The sequence below is a fragment of the Phaseolus vulgaris genome, chromosome 5 (assembly GCF_051622355.1).
Source record: "Phaseolus vulgaris cultivar YP4 chromosome 5, ASM5162235v1, whole genome shotgun sequence".
NCBI lineage: Eukaryota > Viridiplantae > Streptophyta > Magnoliopsida > Fabales > Fabaceae > Phaseolus > Phaseolus vulgaris.
Genome location: NC_143502.1, coordinates 1,044,287 through 1,063,009, shown reverse-complemented (window position 1 = coordinate 1,063,009; position 18,723 = coordinate 1,044,287). Strand labels below are relative to the sequence as shown.

The window sequence follows — 18,723 nt, the reverse complement described above, 5'->3', positions numbered from 1 at the left end:
GACAAATGTAATAGTTGTGGTTGAACAAAAACTCTCTTCCAGTTTAATTATTCAATAACTTTTTTAACACTTGGAACAAGATAGAGTCACTTCCAATTCTAATAAGAAGCTCTTGCAACAAGGAAAAGAAAAGAAAAGTTGTATTAGGCTGATCATTTCATTAATGTGTCATCCAATTTTTATTTGGTAGTAATACAATTATATTAGACCAAATTCAAATTCAAGGATTTAGAAATGGTAAGAAAGAGGTATAGAAAGAAGGCTTCTTCTTCCTGCACCCCTACATTTTTCTTCTTGCACCCCCACAATTTTCTAAATCCCGAAACTAGTCTTAATCTTTAATTTGAAAAAGGACACCATGATTACCGAAAATAGGGATCTGGAAATGTGTTATGGATTCATCAATCTGGAACTGAGTTTTTTTTTTTTCCGGATGAGGGGGTGTTTTGGAAGCAATTTTTGCATAAATTATTGATTTCCGGATTACCGAATCCGGAAGCCTAATTCTGTTACGGATTCATGGATCCAGAATGTCTTTTTTTAATTACGGATTTGAATCTGGAATGCATATTTTTGTTACGGATTGGTGGATCCGGAATGCTTTTTTTGAATGATGAATTTTTGAATGTGAAATGCATATTTTGAATTACGGATTGGTGGATCCAAAATTTTACCGGAAGTGCCAATCCGAAATTTTTCCGGATTCCATAATCCATAATGCAAAAAAATAAATACAGTTTAAGTGCATTTTAGGGTTTTTAAAAAATAATAGGGACAATTTGGTCTTTGCATAACATTGTGGGGGTGCAGGAAGAAAAATGTAGGGGTGCAGGAAGAAACTGCCTAGAAAGAAATGGCAGGAGAGGATCCAAATCCTCTTTCAGAGAGCTGGAAAACTCCCCGAAACAGGCTAGTGTTGTATTGTTCTTGAGGCTATCGTGGAATCATGCAATAAAAAGATACTCTCCAAATACCACTCTATTCATGATAAACTCATTTAATAATGATGTGATTATGCATGACTATATGATTGTATTAAAAAGAGAGATCCTACACCAAACATTGATCCAAATTAATTACATCCAAATATCAGCATTATTTAACAATATTCATCTAGATGTTGATAAAAATAGCTTGTCATTTTGACATAACATGAGGAGATGAACTACCACTCCAAAAAGAAATGTAATTAAATTGAACTGCCAAGGGAGACACCAGGGGTGTACTTGTTTCTAATATAGTCACAATCAATGACCATGAAATTCATCCACAAAGAATCAAAAGATAGCTATAATCTTGCATAGCCATTGCAACCATATATGCGGGTGTCTTGAAAATTGATGCAACGTGAGAGTGCACCTGCGAGGTTTTCCAGATCTTGCCTTGTGTGGACTGCACTTAGGGCCACTCGCAGCCTAAAAATAAATAACATAATCAGTTTTTGAGATTGTAATTAATGTAAATATACCATGTTAATCCTTGAAATAATATCATGTCAGGCATTTGAGTCCTTGAGATTTTAAAACTTTGCAAAACACTTTTCACTTTAATAATAATTCTTAGTGCAGAATGATACTAAGGTAAAGAAAATGACTAAAATGAAGGACTTTTTGTAAAGTTAGGGCTAAGCTAAGATTTTTAAAATCTTAGGGACTAAACATCCAACCCAAACAATGTGGATGACAAATCTGGAGGTTTACTCATAATCAAATAAAAAGATACAAACCTGCATGAATTTGGAGGCACCGTAGGTGGTCTGATAGCAGTCACATGGAAGCCAGATTGCAATAAATACCTGTTCCATAAAGACCGAAAATGCTTAGCATTACAATGTCTTCATGATCAGCTTGTGAAGCTGAGTTTCAGTTTGCTGAAGAAAAATATCATAATTAATCTTTTCCAAACATGGTGGAAGAGGTTCATTGATACAATAATAAATTATAAATAGTTTGAATGCATAGAAAGAATAATGCTTAAGGGTTTACTGATGGAAGGAAATCTACCTGCTTGCTTGAAGTGCTTTGTCTTCACTTCCTACTATTAGGGATATAATGTGACTTGTAACAGGGATTCCTGTAAGTAAATGGAAGTCTTTCACCCGGTTCCAAATAGCCTCTCTACGCCATGTCTCAAGTTTTGCCACTTTAACCGCAGCTGGAAAATTGCATCATGCTTTTAACAAATAAATAATTTCCACAAGACATGGAGAGCAATAGCAAAAGAAGTGACAACATTTTTAATCTCTAGGCAAATATTCCAAGAAAGGTAGAAGACCAATTTAACCATGGATATATCAAACAATTCTTCCTGAGCATCGAAATTCTAGTTTAAATTACTCGTGTTCACAAGTATGCACAACTGTATTGATTGCTCCATCCGAAGTCCTAATTTAACATTTTCTACTAGAATGTAACAATCTATAGCAGAGCATTGTTGTAAGTGCAATATTCAAACAAATGGCGCTAACGGTATGAACAACATGACCTTTTCTGGCTTTTAAGAAAAACAGTAAATAACGTTATTCCACTAAATTATTGGATGATGTTAGAAGTGAAAATGATAGATAAGAATTGTATCACAGGACTACACCATATAAGGATATAACTTGACAAAAGAAAATCCAGAAATTTAGTCTCTAATAAACTATTATAAACACATTTTTTTATTATCGATAAAAAAATCATTGTGAATCACAAAGTTGAGTCTCATTCCTTATAGTTTTAAAACACTTTTAATTAACAAATAAAGAGCGTATAAAAAGTTGTCTAACAAAATGTGTTGCTAGCACTTATCAACTTGATAAATATGAATGATGAGAGCAAGAAGTAAAGACATAGAAATAGGAACTAATAACAAAAGCACAAAGTGCAACCTGAGTTTATCAATTTATGTAGAACACTGGAGCATACCATAAGCAGCGGCAGCAACCGGGACTGGCGCAGATGTTGAAAATATAAATGAACGACCCCTTGACTGTATTAACAGTTTCCACTTTTTGCTATAAGAATTCATAGAATGGAAAAAGTCATTGGTGAACTATTGACTAAACATATGTTTTGTGCCAGTGTTGTGCAGAAACTAATTTCACGAGCAAGTGAACTAAAATAGTAACCTGCATGCTATAAATCCTCCATGGCAGCCAGCAGCTTTACTTAGTGTACCAATGCATATGTCCACATCCTTCTCACAGTTGAACTCCTCGGCAACACCGCCACCATTTTTGCCACAAACAAATGTTCCATGAGCCTGGACATACACATATTTTTATTTTGAGTTCATAATTAAGACTTTGTTTGTAGCAAGGAGAAGCCACTTGCATCACATAAATATTCAATCAGGAAAACAACATATGAGAGTGGGTGATTGCTTTCTACAACAGATAATGTAATGCCATAACTGTATTGTGATTATTATTCTAACCTCCCAATAAGTCTTAATCCAAAGATCAAATTCAGAACCATGTACATAATAGCCTATAATAAATAGTCTTCATAAACAAAAAGACATTTGCTGAAACATATCAAGAGGTTTTACATCATCAATGACTAACAAAAAGCCATGTTTCTTGCGAAGGTCAGCAAGCTCAATCATAGGTGCATAGTCTCCATCCATGCTAAACAAGCTGCAAAAAATGGGATGAACTATAATGCATATGGAAAATTATTTGCAGAGTATTGCCAAAGTTCATTGTCATCAGAAATATAAATAAACAACTAGAAATCGGATAGCATAGCATCTCAATCAACATCCACAAGTAATTCTCAGGTCTAGAAATTGAAATTATTTCCAAATGAACAATTATGCCTCTCTTTAACAAGGAGGAGGATGTAAGTTATGGTGAAGGATGAAATGCTCAAGAAAAACCAAATACGCATTCTTTAATCACAATGACATTAGAATTTTCCAATAAAGCACTTGAATCATTGCTTCATTATATTGTTTAGGTAGAAATAAACATAGTGATATATGAACTATGTGTGTATCTAAGACAGAGAGATGAACAGCGTAAAATCTCATGCTTTACTTCCTCAATATTGAAAGTTACCCTGAAGAATTATCAGGGACCAACACCAAACGACTTCTTACGAAACTCTAATCATATAATATAAAGGTATCCTCCTAATCAAAGATATTTTCAAGAAAAATAATCAACACTAATCATTAAGAACTAACCCCTGTCAACAACAAGTATATAAAGCAAATTTGGAGAAAATTCAATCATAAAAACCATAAAAAAATTATTCATTAAATACACTTTTATAAATTTGCCAACACCAAAGACTGCATAAGAAGGACAAATTTATTAAGTCGATTCCACGACATGAAAATATTGTTTAGGCTGTTTGAGAAAATATATGAATATAACAATGTGAATGTTTAACCTTGGAAATTTTCTATTTTCCTAGTAGCACAAAGACTAACCTGTCAGTCACCACAACTTTCTTCCTCATTCTGCAATTAGATCTGTTAAAATCATCAATGACGATGTCAACACATTGAGTGACTACCAGAAGGGAAAAAATAGGCAAGCATGAAAATTTCAGTAAAGGTAAAACCTACAATAGCATATTGAGGTGGGACATGTCACAATGTCTATATACATAAACCTTTACACTCTTTTGTCGCTCAACAAGACGGATGCCATCAATTATTGATGCATGATTTAATGCATCAGAAAAGACAGCGATCTTTTCATCCTCTGAAGGTATGCTATTCCCAGCTAAGAGAGTACCAATACTTCCTATTGCCGTCATCACGGCCATATTGGCAGCAAACCCTGTGGGACAAAGAAGGCAATCCTATAGCATAGATTTTAAACCAAAATTGAGTCAGCATTTCATATAATCCAGACTTATTATCATCATTTGGGTCCTTCCTTCAATTCATTTGACAATAGGTGGGTCTGAGAGGCCAGAAAATTTGATCATAGCAATCAATTAATTGTTCTTTAGTTAGGATACAAAACAGAGCAAGTAACAAAACCAGAACAGTTTAAGTAGTTCTTGCAAGGCAGTCATTACCTCTTTCTTCTTCAAGTCTGCCAGGCTCGACTCAAGTAGCCTATGATAATTGGTATAACCACAAATAAGAGCAGAACCCCTTGGTCCCATACCATGTTCCTGGGCTGCCTGATTCACAAGAAGGAATTATGGCAACGAATTCAAGCTAAGGCTAAGAAAACAGAAGAAACAAAGACTCATAGACCATAACCCAGAAAGAAGAAACAAGACCACTAAAACTCATTCAAAATTCACAAGCACACCTTTGCAACAGCCTCTCCAATAGTCGGATGGGAACTCAGGCCTAGATAATCATTTCCAGAAAACAAAATTAATTTTTTAAACTTCTCATAAGATGCCCCTGCTTCGTCATCACCACCAGCCGCACTACAAACAATCTCATCACCTACCCAAGAGAATTTCAGTAGTACTGTCAGCAATCGAAACTAAACACATGCTCAATATACTCGATGACATCAGTGAAACTGCAGTTATGCAGAAGAGCAAAATTTAGTGGAATCTAAAGCTCCTTTAATTGAAGAAATATTTTTTTGAGTTCAATTTCCATGAATTTACTGATGTAAAATATAGTGGTCAACCAATAGGAACCATAGTTGAAAGGATTTTTAAAATACTTATTATAAAAGTACACGAATGTTCTGTGATGTAATATAATAATACTGTAAAAACTCTTTATTCTGTGAATGCATACAATATTTACTCTACTTTCTTTCTGTTTCCCCTTAAATTACTACATCCTATGTTTCATTTTAATTGTAAATGTTTAAATTTTTTAAAAAAATAACCTTTTAGTCTTTATTTTCGCAAGTTTACCAGTACAACCGTTTAATAATCTCAGGAGGAGCTTAAAATTTATGTTAATTAATTTTTAAGAAATAAATTGAGGGTGTAACTTCAATTCTACCTTCACGTACGAGTGAAACCATAAAAAATAGAGTAGCAAAATGTGTTTTTTTAGTGCATGAACTTTTAGACAAACTTGGTTTTGGTTCTTATGCTTTTAAATCCATGTATTAATTCGAAAACTCTAGAAAATACGTGGACTTGGTCGTTTTTGAACTTCAAGTTTCACAAAAGGAGGACTGAAAAAAACCAAGTTTCACAAAAGGTTGAGGTATTTAATAAAAACACATTTTTTTTCTGCTTTTTAAAAAAATGGTAGAAATATTGAAGGGTACCAGCACTTGGGGTGTCATGCATCCATCTACTGAACGTGGACTCCGCAATTTCCACTTCAACAGAGGAGCGGTCCCAGTGCTGCATTTCATCGAACACTTGGAATGCTTCATGATGGAGACCAAAGTGGAGAGAACTGCTGCGGAGGCAAATGGGTCTGAGAGATCGGAGGACTTTGAGGGAGTGAAGGGTGTTGATAGCCTCTTCAACCCAGGAGTCCCACCATGCAGTTGGATTCTCCGCCATGGTGGTGATTGGTGTGAGAAACAGAGAAGAGAATTGGGTTGGTTGGTTGGGTTGTTGAGTTTGAGTCACGTGTTGTGTTATGCTGCATCATCTCTCAAACACATTCTACTAACTTCCAAATGTACCTTTCAACCTTCATTATTCTTTTTCTTAAATTTCACAAAAATAACTAACATGTACCTTTCATCTTAAGAACTTACCTAAGGAATCTTACTTCTCTCTTTACCTACTCATTAAACAAATAATAACCTAATATCAATCAAATTATTTTAAGAGATAATATAAATAAATAAATATATAGTGTGAAATTAAATAATTTTAAATTTTTATACATTTAAATTTGAATATTTTTAATTGAGTTTTTATTAAAAAATTATTTTTGCTAATTTTTTTATATTTTTCAAGTGAGTCATTTCCATTTGATTTTCCAAGTTGAAAACCTTATCTTGCATAGTTATTACTTACATATATTCAGATAAAAAAATATAATTTATTTTTAAGTCCTTTGTAAACTTTAGGTACTTTTAACGGAGTTTCTATTGAAATTTTATTTTTATTGAATATCAAAAAAATTATATTTTTCAATTAAATTTTTGTAAATTTTATCATCAACTAATGTTACTTTGATTTGAGTTTGAAGTCCAAACAACAATATAATCTTGGATAATAATAGAAACAAATATCTAAGCTTTAATTATTTTTTTGTCAAAAGAAGAGATTGTTTCGTTTTTTTGTTTCAAAGTATGACGAAATTATCATTTTACAAGTTGAGTATTGTAGAATTAACCAGTTAAACATAAATTCAAATACTAAGATAGTATTAGAGCGATTCAAAGTCTATATGTTTATTTATCAACATAAGGATATGCATTAGAGATCTTACATCGATTTTACACAAGATTATAATATATAAATAGTATTTAAGTCATTTAAAACATATACTAATCAACTTTTACACTAGTAAACTCCTATTAAATTGGTTATGTTTATTATAATATAAGTGAAGTGATAATTTTCACTAATATGTAGAAGTATAAAAAAAAATTAATTACAAAATATACAATTAAGTTAACATATTTATCCATTTTATTGTTATTGAAAAACTAACTTTTTCCATCTCCAATACCCGTTTAGACTAAGCCTAGGATAATGTGGTTGAGGCATTCAAATATAACGGTTTAAAATGTTTACTAACTAATATAGTAGCACTATTACCAAATTCCCATTTTAATATTTTTTTAATTTCAAAAATATTTTTTAAAATTTAAACAAATAAGTAGTTTTAAACAATTTTATTTTTTAAAATAACAAAAATTATAGTTCATTTATAATAATGCAATATAAAAGTTGTTAATATTTGTATTTTATTATTAATATATATTTTATAATGAGATCATGTGTCACATTTAGGATTTTTAGGTTTTGTGACTTTATTTCTTTGTTCTTCTTAAACATGTTTATAGTACTAGAGCATCATGAACATAATAAGTTTTTTTCCTCTCATTCCTTAACATCCAAATAGTTAATTCACAAAGACATGTAAGAAAAATGTAAATATTTAAGATAATGTAGTAAAAACATTTTAATTAAATAAAATTACACTTAGACCTTTTAAAAAATACTACATTAGTTAGAAAATAAAAAAATAATTATAAAATGTTATTTTATTAATAATTGCATCATAAACTAAAGTTAATGTATCATTTGATATGTTACATAATTAAGTCAATAAATTTACTACAATTATTACAACATTTAATAAGTTTGTAAAATTTTATTGGAACCATGCTACTTAAAAAAAATCATCAAATTTTTATCATGAACAACAAACAAGGCTATATATTAGATAAATACTATTAATAGCATGTCATATATGAAAAAAAAATTATTGGAACCGTGCTACTTTAAACAAAATTTCTTCTTTAGTTATTTCCATGTAGAAATAAAAAAAATATATGAATAAAAAATAATTAGTCTATATTGACTAAATTAAATAATATTTTAAAATCTAAAAAGTTATTGATATAATAGTGATTTATATTATTAATAAAAAATTATAAAATAATTTCTAAATTGGTATTTACGTTAGCTATCAAGATTTTAACTTTACTAATATTTTATATTCTAAATTATTCTTTAAAAAATTAATAGAAATCAATTTAAAATATAAAATAGTTAGCAATAATTATATACCAATTTATAAACTATTTATAACATTTTTATTAATAACATAAATTATTTTAAATATTAATAATTAATAACTAATATTTGTTTGAATGAGATTCTGCTTTGGTTTGTGTTGCATTTACTGCTAGGACTACTATTTCGTGGATACTTCGTAATCGATGAAATACTTGTCTTAATTAGTGCGAAAAAAATAGGTTTGAGGTTACTCATATTTTTCGTATACGGATAAGTTGGCTAATTTAAGATTTGTTCATAGAGAATCATTTCATTGGTATAATAAGTTTTCATTTAGTCTGTTATTAGAATTCTGTATGAATAAGTATAGTCTACCTATGTATTGTTTTTGTTAATATATAGGTTTTGGTCTAGCTTTCCCATTTTTGTGTATTTTCTTTCATTTTTTTTAATAATATTTTTTTTATGTGATGACATATGATTGATTTTACTTGAGGTGTTAGCCTAACTCAGATGTCAAGTTGTATAGTGATCTCTAACCTAAAAAGTAATTAATAACTAATTATTTTAGTTGTTAAAATTAATTTTTATTTAATACATTAAAAATAAAAACTAAAAATTTTACTTGGTGATCAACAAAATCAACAAGACCAATAACACATGTTGAATGAAACCTCTTTTTGTTATGAACATGTCTTCACGTTACAAGCAAATGCATGGACTGTGTTGTTTTTGTGTATGGATTGGAATTGTTGTACACAGAGAAAATGACACGTTGATGAAGGTGGCTAGCTCTTCAAGGAGACATGTGGAAAGACCCTTTCATTTTGTTTTTCTTTTTGTCAGATGATGACGCAAAAGCTTTGCTGGCGGAATTATAGATGAAAAAAACAAGTGATGGCGGAGAAAAAGAGAGTGAGATCAAAAGAGAAGAAAAGAATAATGTTTGTTATCTTTTTTGTCTGTTTTGGCTGAAAAGGAATAACCAAAGGGTGCTTCTCTCTTGATCAAGTAAAGTGGATTTTGTGTCTTCCTTGAGTTGAAAGGCAAAGGGGTTAATCAGAACATAAATGGTGATCAATAGAAGAAATTTCACTGTGCTATAGTGTGATCACAGATATGGTAAGGTAGAGAAAGAGAGAGTTATAGATATATAGTGTCTGCATCATCTGTCACTAAATGGAAACCAATTTGGGGTTGGTTGCAGGCTCTCACAACAGCAATGAATTCATTATCATACCTCAGGATGGAGTGGTAAGTAGCTTTATGCTCAACTCATCAGATACAGAAAATCCACTTATGACATAAAATTTGAAATTCAGTTGTTATATATTATAATTTCATCATATTTATATAAAGTTTTGTTATATAGAATCAGAAATTTGCTTTTTTCTTTTGTTCAATAATATTTTTTTCATGTGATGGTAAATGATTGTTGTAATTTGAGGTGTCAGCCTAGCTGAGATCTTAAGTTGCATAGTGATACCCACCATGAAAGCTTTTATTTAAAAAAAAAAATCAGAAATTTGCTTTGAAAGTTGTGTCATATTGACTAATATCGACTCAGCAAACTTTATTTTATAAGTTGGTTTTATAAAGTTGAGTTAGACTTAAAGTTTCCTTCTTAATATGATATCAGAGTTATTTGAAGTCTATTATAACAAAAGTTTGTTGGACTTTTCAGACCATTCGTTGTCGGTTTTTTAAAGTTGAGTTAAGCTTAAAGTTCATTTCTTAGTATATTATTATCAAAGTCATTTAAAATTTATCCTAAGAAGAGTTTCTTTGATTTATCAGACCATCCGTTATCGGATTACTATCGGACTATTCATAAATATACTGTTACAAGCACTAACTGTGAGATTAGAACCTTCCATAATAACAAATAGTGCAAACCTCAACTTATAAGCGAAATCACTTGCTGTTTTGTAAGGCAAGCTAGGATGGTTTTTTGTAAGGCAAGCTACTACGGGGTACTTGCTGTTTTTTTTTACTGTTAATGAGGTATCCTTAGGATCTCATTTAAGGGTTGGATCATAAGCTAAGAGCACCCTCCTCATGGTTGCATGGAGGATGGGCTAGTGGGTTTGTAAGCTCAATCCTGCTGCTATGATTCTGTTTTGCAGGGTTTATCTTTGTATCTATCGCTGCAGGTATAGCCACTTTATGGTTGCTCAGTGGTATAACCAATTTGTGGTTTGTAAACGGGTTGGGATACCCCTAAAGTATCCCTCTTAATTTAATTCATTCATTGCTGATAAAAAAAAAAAAAAAATAAGCGAAATCACTTAGAAGTCACCTTTTCTGAACTTTGGAAATACTGACTGATTAAAACTTTTCTTTAGTACTGTAAGACATGTGTGTTTTGTGAAGAAAAGTTGCATTGATGTTGTAACATTTGGTTGTGCATATGAACTTAACTATGATGGTGTGGTGCAGCAAAGAAGGTTAAAAGAAATAGATGGAAGAAGGTGTGAACTGTGTGGAGATGATATAGGGGTTAATGCAGAGGGTGAGGTGTTTGTGGCCTGCAACGAGTGTGGCTTTCCTGTTTGTAAAAGCTGTTATGAGTATGAACGGAGGGAGGGAAACCATGTCTGCCCTCAATGCAAAACAAGATTCAAGCGTCTCAAAGGTAATAACTGTGATCATTTAGGGCATCTTTAGACCATGTTCTCCACTGATGTCAGTGTTGCAGGCTGTGCTAGAGTTGAGGGGGATGAAGAAGACGATGATATTGATGAGTTGGAGAATGCAGAAGATATTGATGGAGGAAATAAACAAGATTTTAACACAACCATGTCTCATGAGGTAATGGTGTTGGTTTTGTTCAAACATTTACATGACATTACTATAAAAAAAAATCATTAAACAATAATTAAATTTAAATAATAAAAATAATTAGTCACTATATTTTTTTTATCGAAAATAAACTATTAAATTAAATCGGTTCCCTATATTAAATTAGCCACTATATTAATTAAATTAGATATTAATTTAGTCATAAAAACTTATAAAATAGTTTCTAAATTTGTATATAAACTAGCTATCTAAATTTTAGCTACTAATATTTTAAATTCTAAATTAGTCTCTAAAAAAATTAATAGAAATTAATTTAAAATATAAAGTAAAAAATGCTAAAATCTTAATAACTAATGGTTGAATATCAATTTAAAAATCATTTTATAAATTTTATTAATAATAGAAACTATTCTAACTATTAATAATTTTTTTTAATTTATAAAATAGCAATCTAATTAAATAATAACTAATTATTTTAATATTTAAATTAGTTGTTATTGTGTATATTCAGATAAAAAAAATATTGACTATGTGCGTCTTTTAAAGTATTTAATATAAAATCAATAAATGTAAAATATTAGTATGAAACATTTTATGGTTAATGTGTATACCTTAGCTATACTAACAGTTAGATAAAATAAAAATATAAGCAATTAAGACATCATTTGCTCTAAATTCTTACTTTGACATCTTTTGCATGCATGCAACGTGCTTATTAAGGAACAGGATGAAGAAACTTGTGAAGAACATGATGCTTTGGTTCCTTCAAGTTCAACCACATTGAGCAAAGAGATGGTTCCATTGCAAGCAAGATCCATGGATCCTTCCAAGGACCTGGCTGCTTATGGCTATGGAAGTGTTGCATGGAAGGAAAGAATGAAGATATGGAAGCAAAGACAAATGGAACTTGGTAATGTCAGAAAACAAAATGACGAGGAAGATCCAAACAACCTTGTAGATGATGACACTGAATTCCTTATGTAAGTGTTTTTCTAGAATTCCTTCAGCATTAAAATAAGATTAAACCGTTTTTTTCATTCCTCTAAGAATAAGACACTGTAGTATTTAGAAGTAAAAAAAATAAAAAACAAGTCTATACATTATGTATCAGTTTAGTCCTTCAATTTAACTATTCTTAAAATCATGTTACTGTTTTCACTTAAAGTCATAGAATGTTTTGAATTTTCAACTAGGTTGCACTTTCCAGAGACATTTTTATAATTTTATTACTTTCAAGAACTAAAGTGATAGAACCCTCAACAGATAACAGGCTTATTAGTACATTAAAGTGTTCTATCTAAGATCTAAGATTTTGATGATTTATTGCCTCTAACTTGATTAGTCTTTAACTTTGATACAGGTTTTTTTACCAGCATGAGATCATTATTTTTCCTTTTTAAGAAAATGGAGTTATTTTTACAAGGTTCTAAAAATCGTGTAAACATAACAAGATATTATTGTAAGAAAGAAAAAGTTATGTCAAAGTAATACGATTTTTTTATAATCATTTGGAACTAAAGTTGTGTCGCTTTCACATGACAAAATCGTATTATATACGACTTTTTTACCGTGTTACTTTGATACGACTTTCCAACTTTATAATATTTTGAAAAACAGGACAAAAAATTGCTCCATAATGGTAAAAAAAAACTTATACACACACAAAATGATATATTATATATACATATATATGATTACTTTATAATGAGATTATATGTTTCTTATTTTGATCAGAATGGATGAAGGAAGACAGCCATTATCAAGAAAGTTATCTGTTCCATCAAGTAAAATTAACCCTTACCGAATGGTCATACTAATGAGGCTAGTTGTTCTTGGATTCTTCTTCCATTACCGAATTGTGCACCCTGTAGAACATGCCTATGCTTTGTGGCTAGTCTCAATAATTTGTGAAATTTGGTTCACTCTTTCATGGATTCTAGACCAGTTCCCAAAGTGGCTTCCAGTCATCAGACAAACTTATCTGGACAGGCTTTCCTTGAGGCAAGTAATCTACAAAATATATTTACAAATTAATTTATGTATAAAAAAGTTCTACAAGTATACGTCTGTAATGTTTGTAGCTTTTACTAACACTTCAAATTTTCTCCAAACAAAGTCTATGCCATAAATGATTAATCATTGGTATATAATTTTATGTGATGTTTCTTTGCAAGTTTATTAACAAATGTTTATGTACTTGTTGTACATATAGGTATGAAAAGGAAGGGAAACCTTCTCAACTTTCTCCAATTGATATATTTGTGATCACAGTGGATCCACTAAAAGAGCCTCCTCTTGTGACTGCAAACACAGTTCTTTCCATTCTAGCCATGGATTACCCTGCTGAAAAGGTGTCATGTTATGTATCTGATGATGGGGCAGCAATGTTAACATTTGAGGCTTTATCTGAAACTTGTGAATTTGCAAAGAAATGGGTTCCTTTTTGTAAGAAGTTTAGCATTGAGCCAAGAGCTCCTGAATGGTACTTTGCTGAGAAGATAAACTACCTTAATGACAAGGTGCACCCATCATTTGTCAAAGAGAGAAGAGCAATGAAGGTAAAAATCTCAGCATGTCTTAGATACTTTATTCAATGAATCTTGAAGTTATATGATAAGTAGTTATGAAATGTATAAGGGTTGGTTCAGGTTCATTTTTATTTTTTCTTGTTGATAAAAAAATGATAAGTAGCTATGTTCATTATATTACAGAGAGAATATGAAGAGTTCAGAGTTGGAATTAACTCTCTAGTTGCAAAGTCTAGGAAGGTCCCAGAAGAAGGGTGGACAATGCAAGATGGAACTCCATGGCCAGGAAATAATGTTGGTGATCATCCAGGAATGATACAGGTTAGTAATAAATTAAGAACAGATTCTTATGTGAGTTTATTTATGGCTTATTTGGTACTGAATCTTCCATCTATTTTCTTACCAAGATCCCAACAGTTTCAGATTGGTCAATATAAACTTTTTAACACTAACACACACTGCATATCTTATGTGTTTATGTTCACTTTTGAGTAATTAACTTTGGGATTGTCAATGCCAATTCTTTCTCAGGTTTTTCTTGGAGAAAATGGAGGATATGACATGGATGGCAAGGAATTACCTCGCTTGATATATGTTTCTAGAGAAAAGAGGCCAAAATTCAATCACCAGAAAAAAGCAGGAGCATTGAATGCATTGGTAAGCAGCACAAAAAATAATGAAGGAGAAAAGAAGCTTGATAAAGCTCTACAATGTTATGCAATTATTCAGTTGACATCAATGAAAATCTAATATATTTCTATTTTGGTGATTCCATCAAACAGGTTAGAGTGTCTGCAGTGCTTTCCAATGCACCTTTTGTGTTGAACTTGGACTATGATCATTACATCAACAATAGCAAGGTTGTAAGAGAGGCAATGTGCTTCATGATGGACCCAGTAGTAGGAAAAAGGGTCTCCTATGTGCAGTTCTCACAGAGATTTGATGGTATTGAGCAACATGCCAATCAAACAAATGGATTCTTTGATGTATGAATGCTCTAAGAAAAACTGAATTGTTTCTTTGAACTTCCCTTATAAATGGACTTGTAATATACTATCTCTCTTCTCTTTTAGATTAACATGAAAGGCTTGGATGGTATACAAGGACCTACATATGTTGGAACAGGATGTGTCTTTAGAAGGAAAGCACTTTATGGTTTTGATTCTCCAAGAAAAAAGAAGCCTCCAACCAAGACATGCAATTGTTGGCCAAAGTGGTGTTGTTGTATGGGGAAGAAGAAGAAGAAGAAGTTAAAGAAACCAAAGTTTGAGATAATGGAAAACAGTCACAGTAAAGTACATTCTGAAGCATCAATAGTTGAAGGTGCTCTGAAATATATTGAACATAGTACTGAAGATAAACATTGCACATTTAGTATTTGCCATAATATTATATTTAATTCTCTTATAAGCCTTGTCATACAAATCATCATGATAATGGTTATGCCAAGATGCAAATCTGATTAGGAACACTTTACTTTTCAATTGTTCTTTGGAAGAAAATATAAGGTTCAGTGAAGAAGCTTATGAAATAGGAACCAAATGATTTTGTAAATCATTGTCTAATATAAACAAGTAAAACCTTGAATGTAGGCACAGAAGATGAAACATTGGCTCACATTTCAAATCCAAAGTTTGCCAAGAAATTTGGACAATCTCCTATCTTTATTGCATCTACTCAACTGGTGGAAGGTGAGACACTCAAACATGGAAACCTTGCTTCTCAACTTACAGAAGCAATACATGTCATTAGTTGTGGCTATGAAGAGAAAACAGAATGGGGAAAAGAGGTAAGGAAACCATTTCATTACTGTGATCTTCTAAGGTTATGTTTGGACCAACTTCTGCATAAGCACTTTTGGAAAGAAAACAAGGCAAAAAAAGAAGAAGAAATGAACTTCTCCATAAAGCAAAATTAACTTATGTAGAGTAAAAAATAAAAAGTTAAGAGAAGGTAATGAGAGAGCTTCTCCTAATTATAAAAGTTTTCATGTTAGGCATCACTATGCAACTTGACATTTTAGCTAGGATGACACCTCAAGTAACAACAATCATATGCCATCACACATGAAAAAAGTATTATTAAAAAAATACAAAAAAATATGGGAGGACTAGACCAAAACATATATGTTAACAAAAACGATACATAAGTAGACTATACCTATTCATAAAGAATTCTAAGAACAGACTAGATGGAAGCCTATTAGAGTTTCTCTTAATGAATATGCTAATTTTAGCTTATGAAGAAGTTAAGTCTAATTTTTCTTTCGAAGTGCTTATAAAAAAATTGTTATTGAAGTTGCAACTTGTAGCCATTTTTTGAATTTCTCAGGTTGGGTGGATCTATGGTTCAGTTACAGAAGATATATTGACAGGTTTTAAAATGCACTGTCATGGATGGAGATCTATATATAGTATTCCTGAAAGACCAGGATTTAAAGTATCTTCCCCAAGAAACCTTTCTAATGGATTGCAACAAGTGTTTCAATGGGCCCTTGGATCAATGGAAATATTCATGAGTAAACATTGCCCTCTTTGGTATGGATATGGAGGAGGACTAAAGTGGTTACAACGCATTTCTTATATAAATGCCATAGTATATCCATGGACATCAATACCTTTGGTGGTATATTGTACCCTACCTGCTGTTTGCTTGCTCACTGGCAAATTTATCATTCCTGAGGTATGAAGCTTCTTATTAGCCAAAAGATCTGCTCAATTTTCTAATTTCACCTTATAATTGAAATAAAGGACATGATTAGTTAGTTAATTACACATGGTTGGTGCAATAAACTCTAGAAAAAGGACCATGTGTAAATCTATTTGATAATATTTTTTAGAAAAAATGTTAGTTTGACAACTGCACAATGGAAAGACACCATATGTTGCAAGTGCAAGGTTATCAACATATCAGCACTCTATTTTTTATTGTCATTATTAAGAAGTGGGCTTTAAGCCTAACTCAACTTCATAAAACCAACTTATAAGGTGAGGCTTGCACTCACTTATATACTATGAAATGTCATAATCTATAGTCGATGTGAGATCTCCAACACACACCCCTCACACCGAGACTACCAACTTATGCGTGGGACTATATATGGATGATCCGATAACGGTTCGTGGGTGGTTTGATAAGTCCAACAAACAGCAATAGAAGAAATATTCATTTTCATATCCTTTACCTTCCTTTTTTTCTCCTTTGTTTTATCTCAGTTCTTTATTTATAACAGTCATAATATTGCAAAATAAAATCAATGTGGTAGCTTATTATCAATATTGTTGTTGGCATTGCAGCTCAGCAATACAGCTGGAATGTGGTTTGTGTCTCTTTTCTTCTGCATTTTCACCACAAGTGTGTTGGAGATGAGATGGAGTGGTGTCACAGTTGATGAATGGTGGAGAAATGAGCAGTTTTGGGTGATTGGAGGTGTGTCAGCACATTTTCTTGCAGTGTTCTTGGGGATGTTCAAGGTCTTAGCAGGTGTAAACACAAACTTCATAGTGACATCAAGAGAAGATGATGAGAAGCAGCATTCTGACATGTTTGCATTGAATTGGACCACTTTACTGATCATACCAACAACATTGCTGATACTGAACATAATTGCTGTGGTTGCTGGAATCTCAAATGCAATAAACATTGGCTTTGAGGCTTGGGGACCTCTGCTTGGTAAACTCATGTTTTCTTTGTGGGTGATTCTTCATTTGTATCCATTCCTCAAAGGCATGGTAGGTAGGCATAACAGGACTCCTACCATTGTTGTTGTTTGGGCAATCCTTCTTGCCACTTTCTTTTCTGTCTTGTGGGTCAAAATTGATCCATTTTTACCCAAGTCAAGTGGGCCAATTCTAGAGGAATGTGGATTGGATTGCACTTAGCTACAATTTTTTCCAACCAAAATGCTACCATGCATGATGCATGGATGCACACTACAAATTGTTTGGCTTGTTGCCACTTTTAACTTGTAATCATTTCTATGTTTTATTCAAATATTGACTCTAGTTTAGGGAGATAATTAGTTGAAAGAATTTTTGGGACACAAGATAAGAGTGCCCACATGATTGTAATCTTGTACTGTAATTTTATGTTTATGAAACATTTATGCATAGCACAATCAGAGACGAATATATATATATATATATATATATATATATATATATATATATATATATATATATGTGTGTGTGAGAGAGAGAGAGAGAGAGAGAATAATTAATTCTACCTTTCAACAAAATTTATATTCTTTTATAGATAATTGTATTTTGTATAACTTCTAGATCAATTGAAGTATAATTTATTCGTCTTTCTGATAGATTTTCTTTTATGATGTTAATAATAGTTTTTATATTGATTTGATAATTAAGGGTTATTTATTAATCTTACTACTGGATAGAATTTACAAATTCTATGAACATATATTTTATCTTCCTCTCTCTTTATTGTCTTGTAACGCCTTTGTTCTTGCAGTTGTGAATTTTACAACACTTTTAGTCTCAAGTGCAAATTTAAATCCACGAGAATTATGTAAATATCACAAAAGCAAATTAATATAAGATGATTACCATAATTTGTTTCTGGGTTGCAGCCTTCTATGATGCAATTTTTTTCTATTTTACAATTCTCTTAAAATAAATTATTTTCAAATCGTTGTTGGCTACTATTTCTCAAAAGATTTGTCAATGAATAATACATCTTTTCTAAAAATATGGAAATATATATGTATTAAATTTAGCATCTGTTTGGACAACATAAACACTGAAAAAATGAAATAAATAAATAATTTTTTCCATTCATGTTACTCCCAC

The 18,723-nt window shown here is 31.4% G+C and overlaps 2 protein-coding genes across 8 annotated transcripts; one reads left to right on the top strand and one right to left on the bottom strand.

Annotated features, from left to right (window-relative positions):
• Positions 1–1,051: 1,051 nt before the first annotated feature.
• On the bottom strand, positions 1,052–6,604 carry BIOF (biotin F). 7 transcript variants are annotated; one of them, XR_016521129.1, is made up of 11 exons: positions 6,200–6,604; positions 5,264–5,406; positions 5,022–5,129; positions 4,561–4,799; positions 4,423–4,464; positions 3,535–3,622; positions 3,113–3,246; positions 2,873–2,998; positions 2,004–2,154; positions 1,727–1,795; positions 1,052–1,415 (listed from the first exon to the last, which is right to left on the bottom strand). XR_016521129.1 is itself a non-coding variant. In XM_068642768.2 (11 exons), the coding sequence occupies exons 1-11, from the start codon at positions 6,441–6,443 to the stop codon at positions 1,289–1,291; spliced, it is 1,434 nt and encodes a 477-aa protein (XP_068498869.2). In that variant the 5' UTR covers positions 6,444–6,604; the 3' UTR covers positions 1,052–1,288. The 7 variants fall into 7 exon arrangements, 4 of the variants coding, with proteins under 4 accessions (XP_068498869.2, XP_090158790.1, XP_090158789.1 ...); XM_068642768.2 differs by having other exon boundaries at positions 2,910–2,998; XM_090302664.1 differs by having other exon boundaries at positions 2,910–2,998; positions 4,561–4,777; positions 5,022–5,125.
• A 3,062-nt stretch (positions 6,605–9,666) lies between these two features.
• Positions 9,667–18,025, top strand: LOC137834658 (putative cellulose synthase A catalytic subunit 3 [UDP-forming]). The gene is made up of 13 exons (XM_068642766.2): positions 9,667–9,839; positions 11,025–11,220; positions 11,284–11,396; positions 12,108–12,367; positions 13,122–13,388; positions 13,600–13,945; positions 14,099–14,236; positions 14,447–14,572; positions 14,698–14,901; positions 14,989–15,238; positions 15,508–15,704; positions 16,247–16,597; positions 17,212–18,025. The coding sequence occupies exons 1-13, from the start codon at positions 9,765–9,767 to the stop codon at positions 17,794–17,796; spliced, it is 3,108 nt and encodes a 1,035-aa protein (XP_068498867.2). The 5' UTR covers positions 9,667–9,764; the 3' UTR covers positions 17,797–18,025.
• Positions 18,026–18,723: the final 698 nt, after the last annotated feature.

Bases quoted from the DNA above. Each gene is read 5' to 3' on its own strand.
- BIOF (XM_068642768.2), bottom strand. From the start codon at position 6,443: ATGGCGGAGAATCCAACTGCATGGTGGGACTCCTGGGTTGAAGAGGCT. The intron at 4,800-5,021 runs GTAATGACTGCC...TCTATGCTATAG, and splicing joins CAGACTTGAAGAAGAAAGAG to GATTGCCTTCTTTGTCCCAC. The intron at 1,416-1,726 runs GTTTGTATCTTT...ATTTATTTTTAG, and splicing joins GTGCCTCCAAATTCATGCAG to GCTGCGAGTGGCCCTAAGTG.
- LOC137834658 (XM_068642766.2), top strand. From the start codon at position 9,765: ATGGAAACCAATTTGGGGTTGGTTGCAGGCTCTCACAACAGCAATGAA. The intron at 11,221-11,283 runs GTAATAACTGTG...TCAGTGTTGCAG, and splicing joins AAGATTCAAGCGTCTCAAAG to GCTGTGCTAGAGTTGAGGGG. The intron at 12,368-13,121 runs GTAAGTGTTTTT...TATTTTGATCAG, and splicing joins GATGACACTGAATTCCTTAT to AATGGATGAAGGAAGACAGC.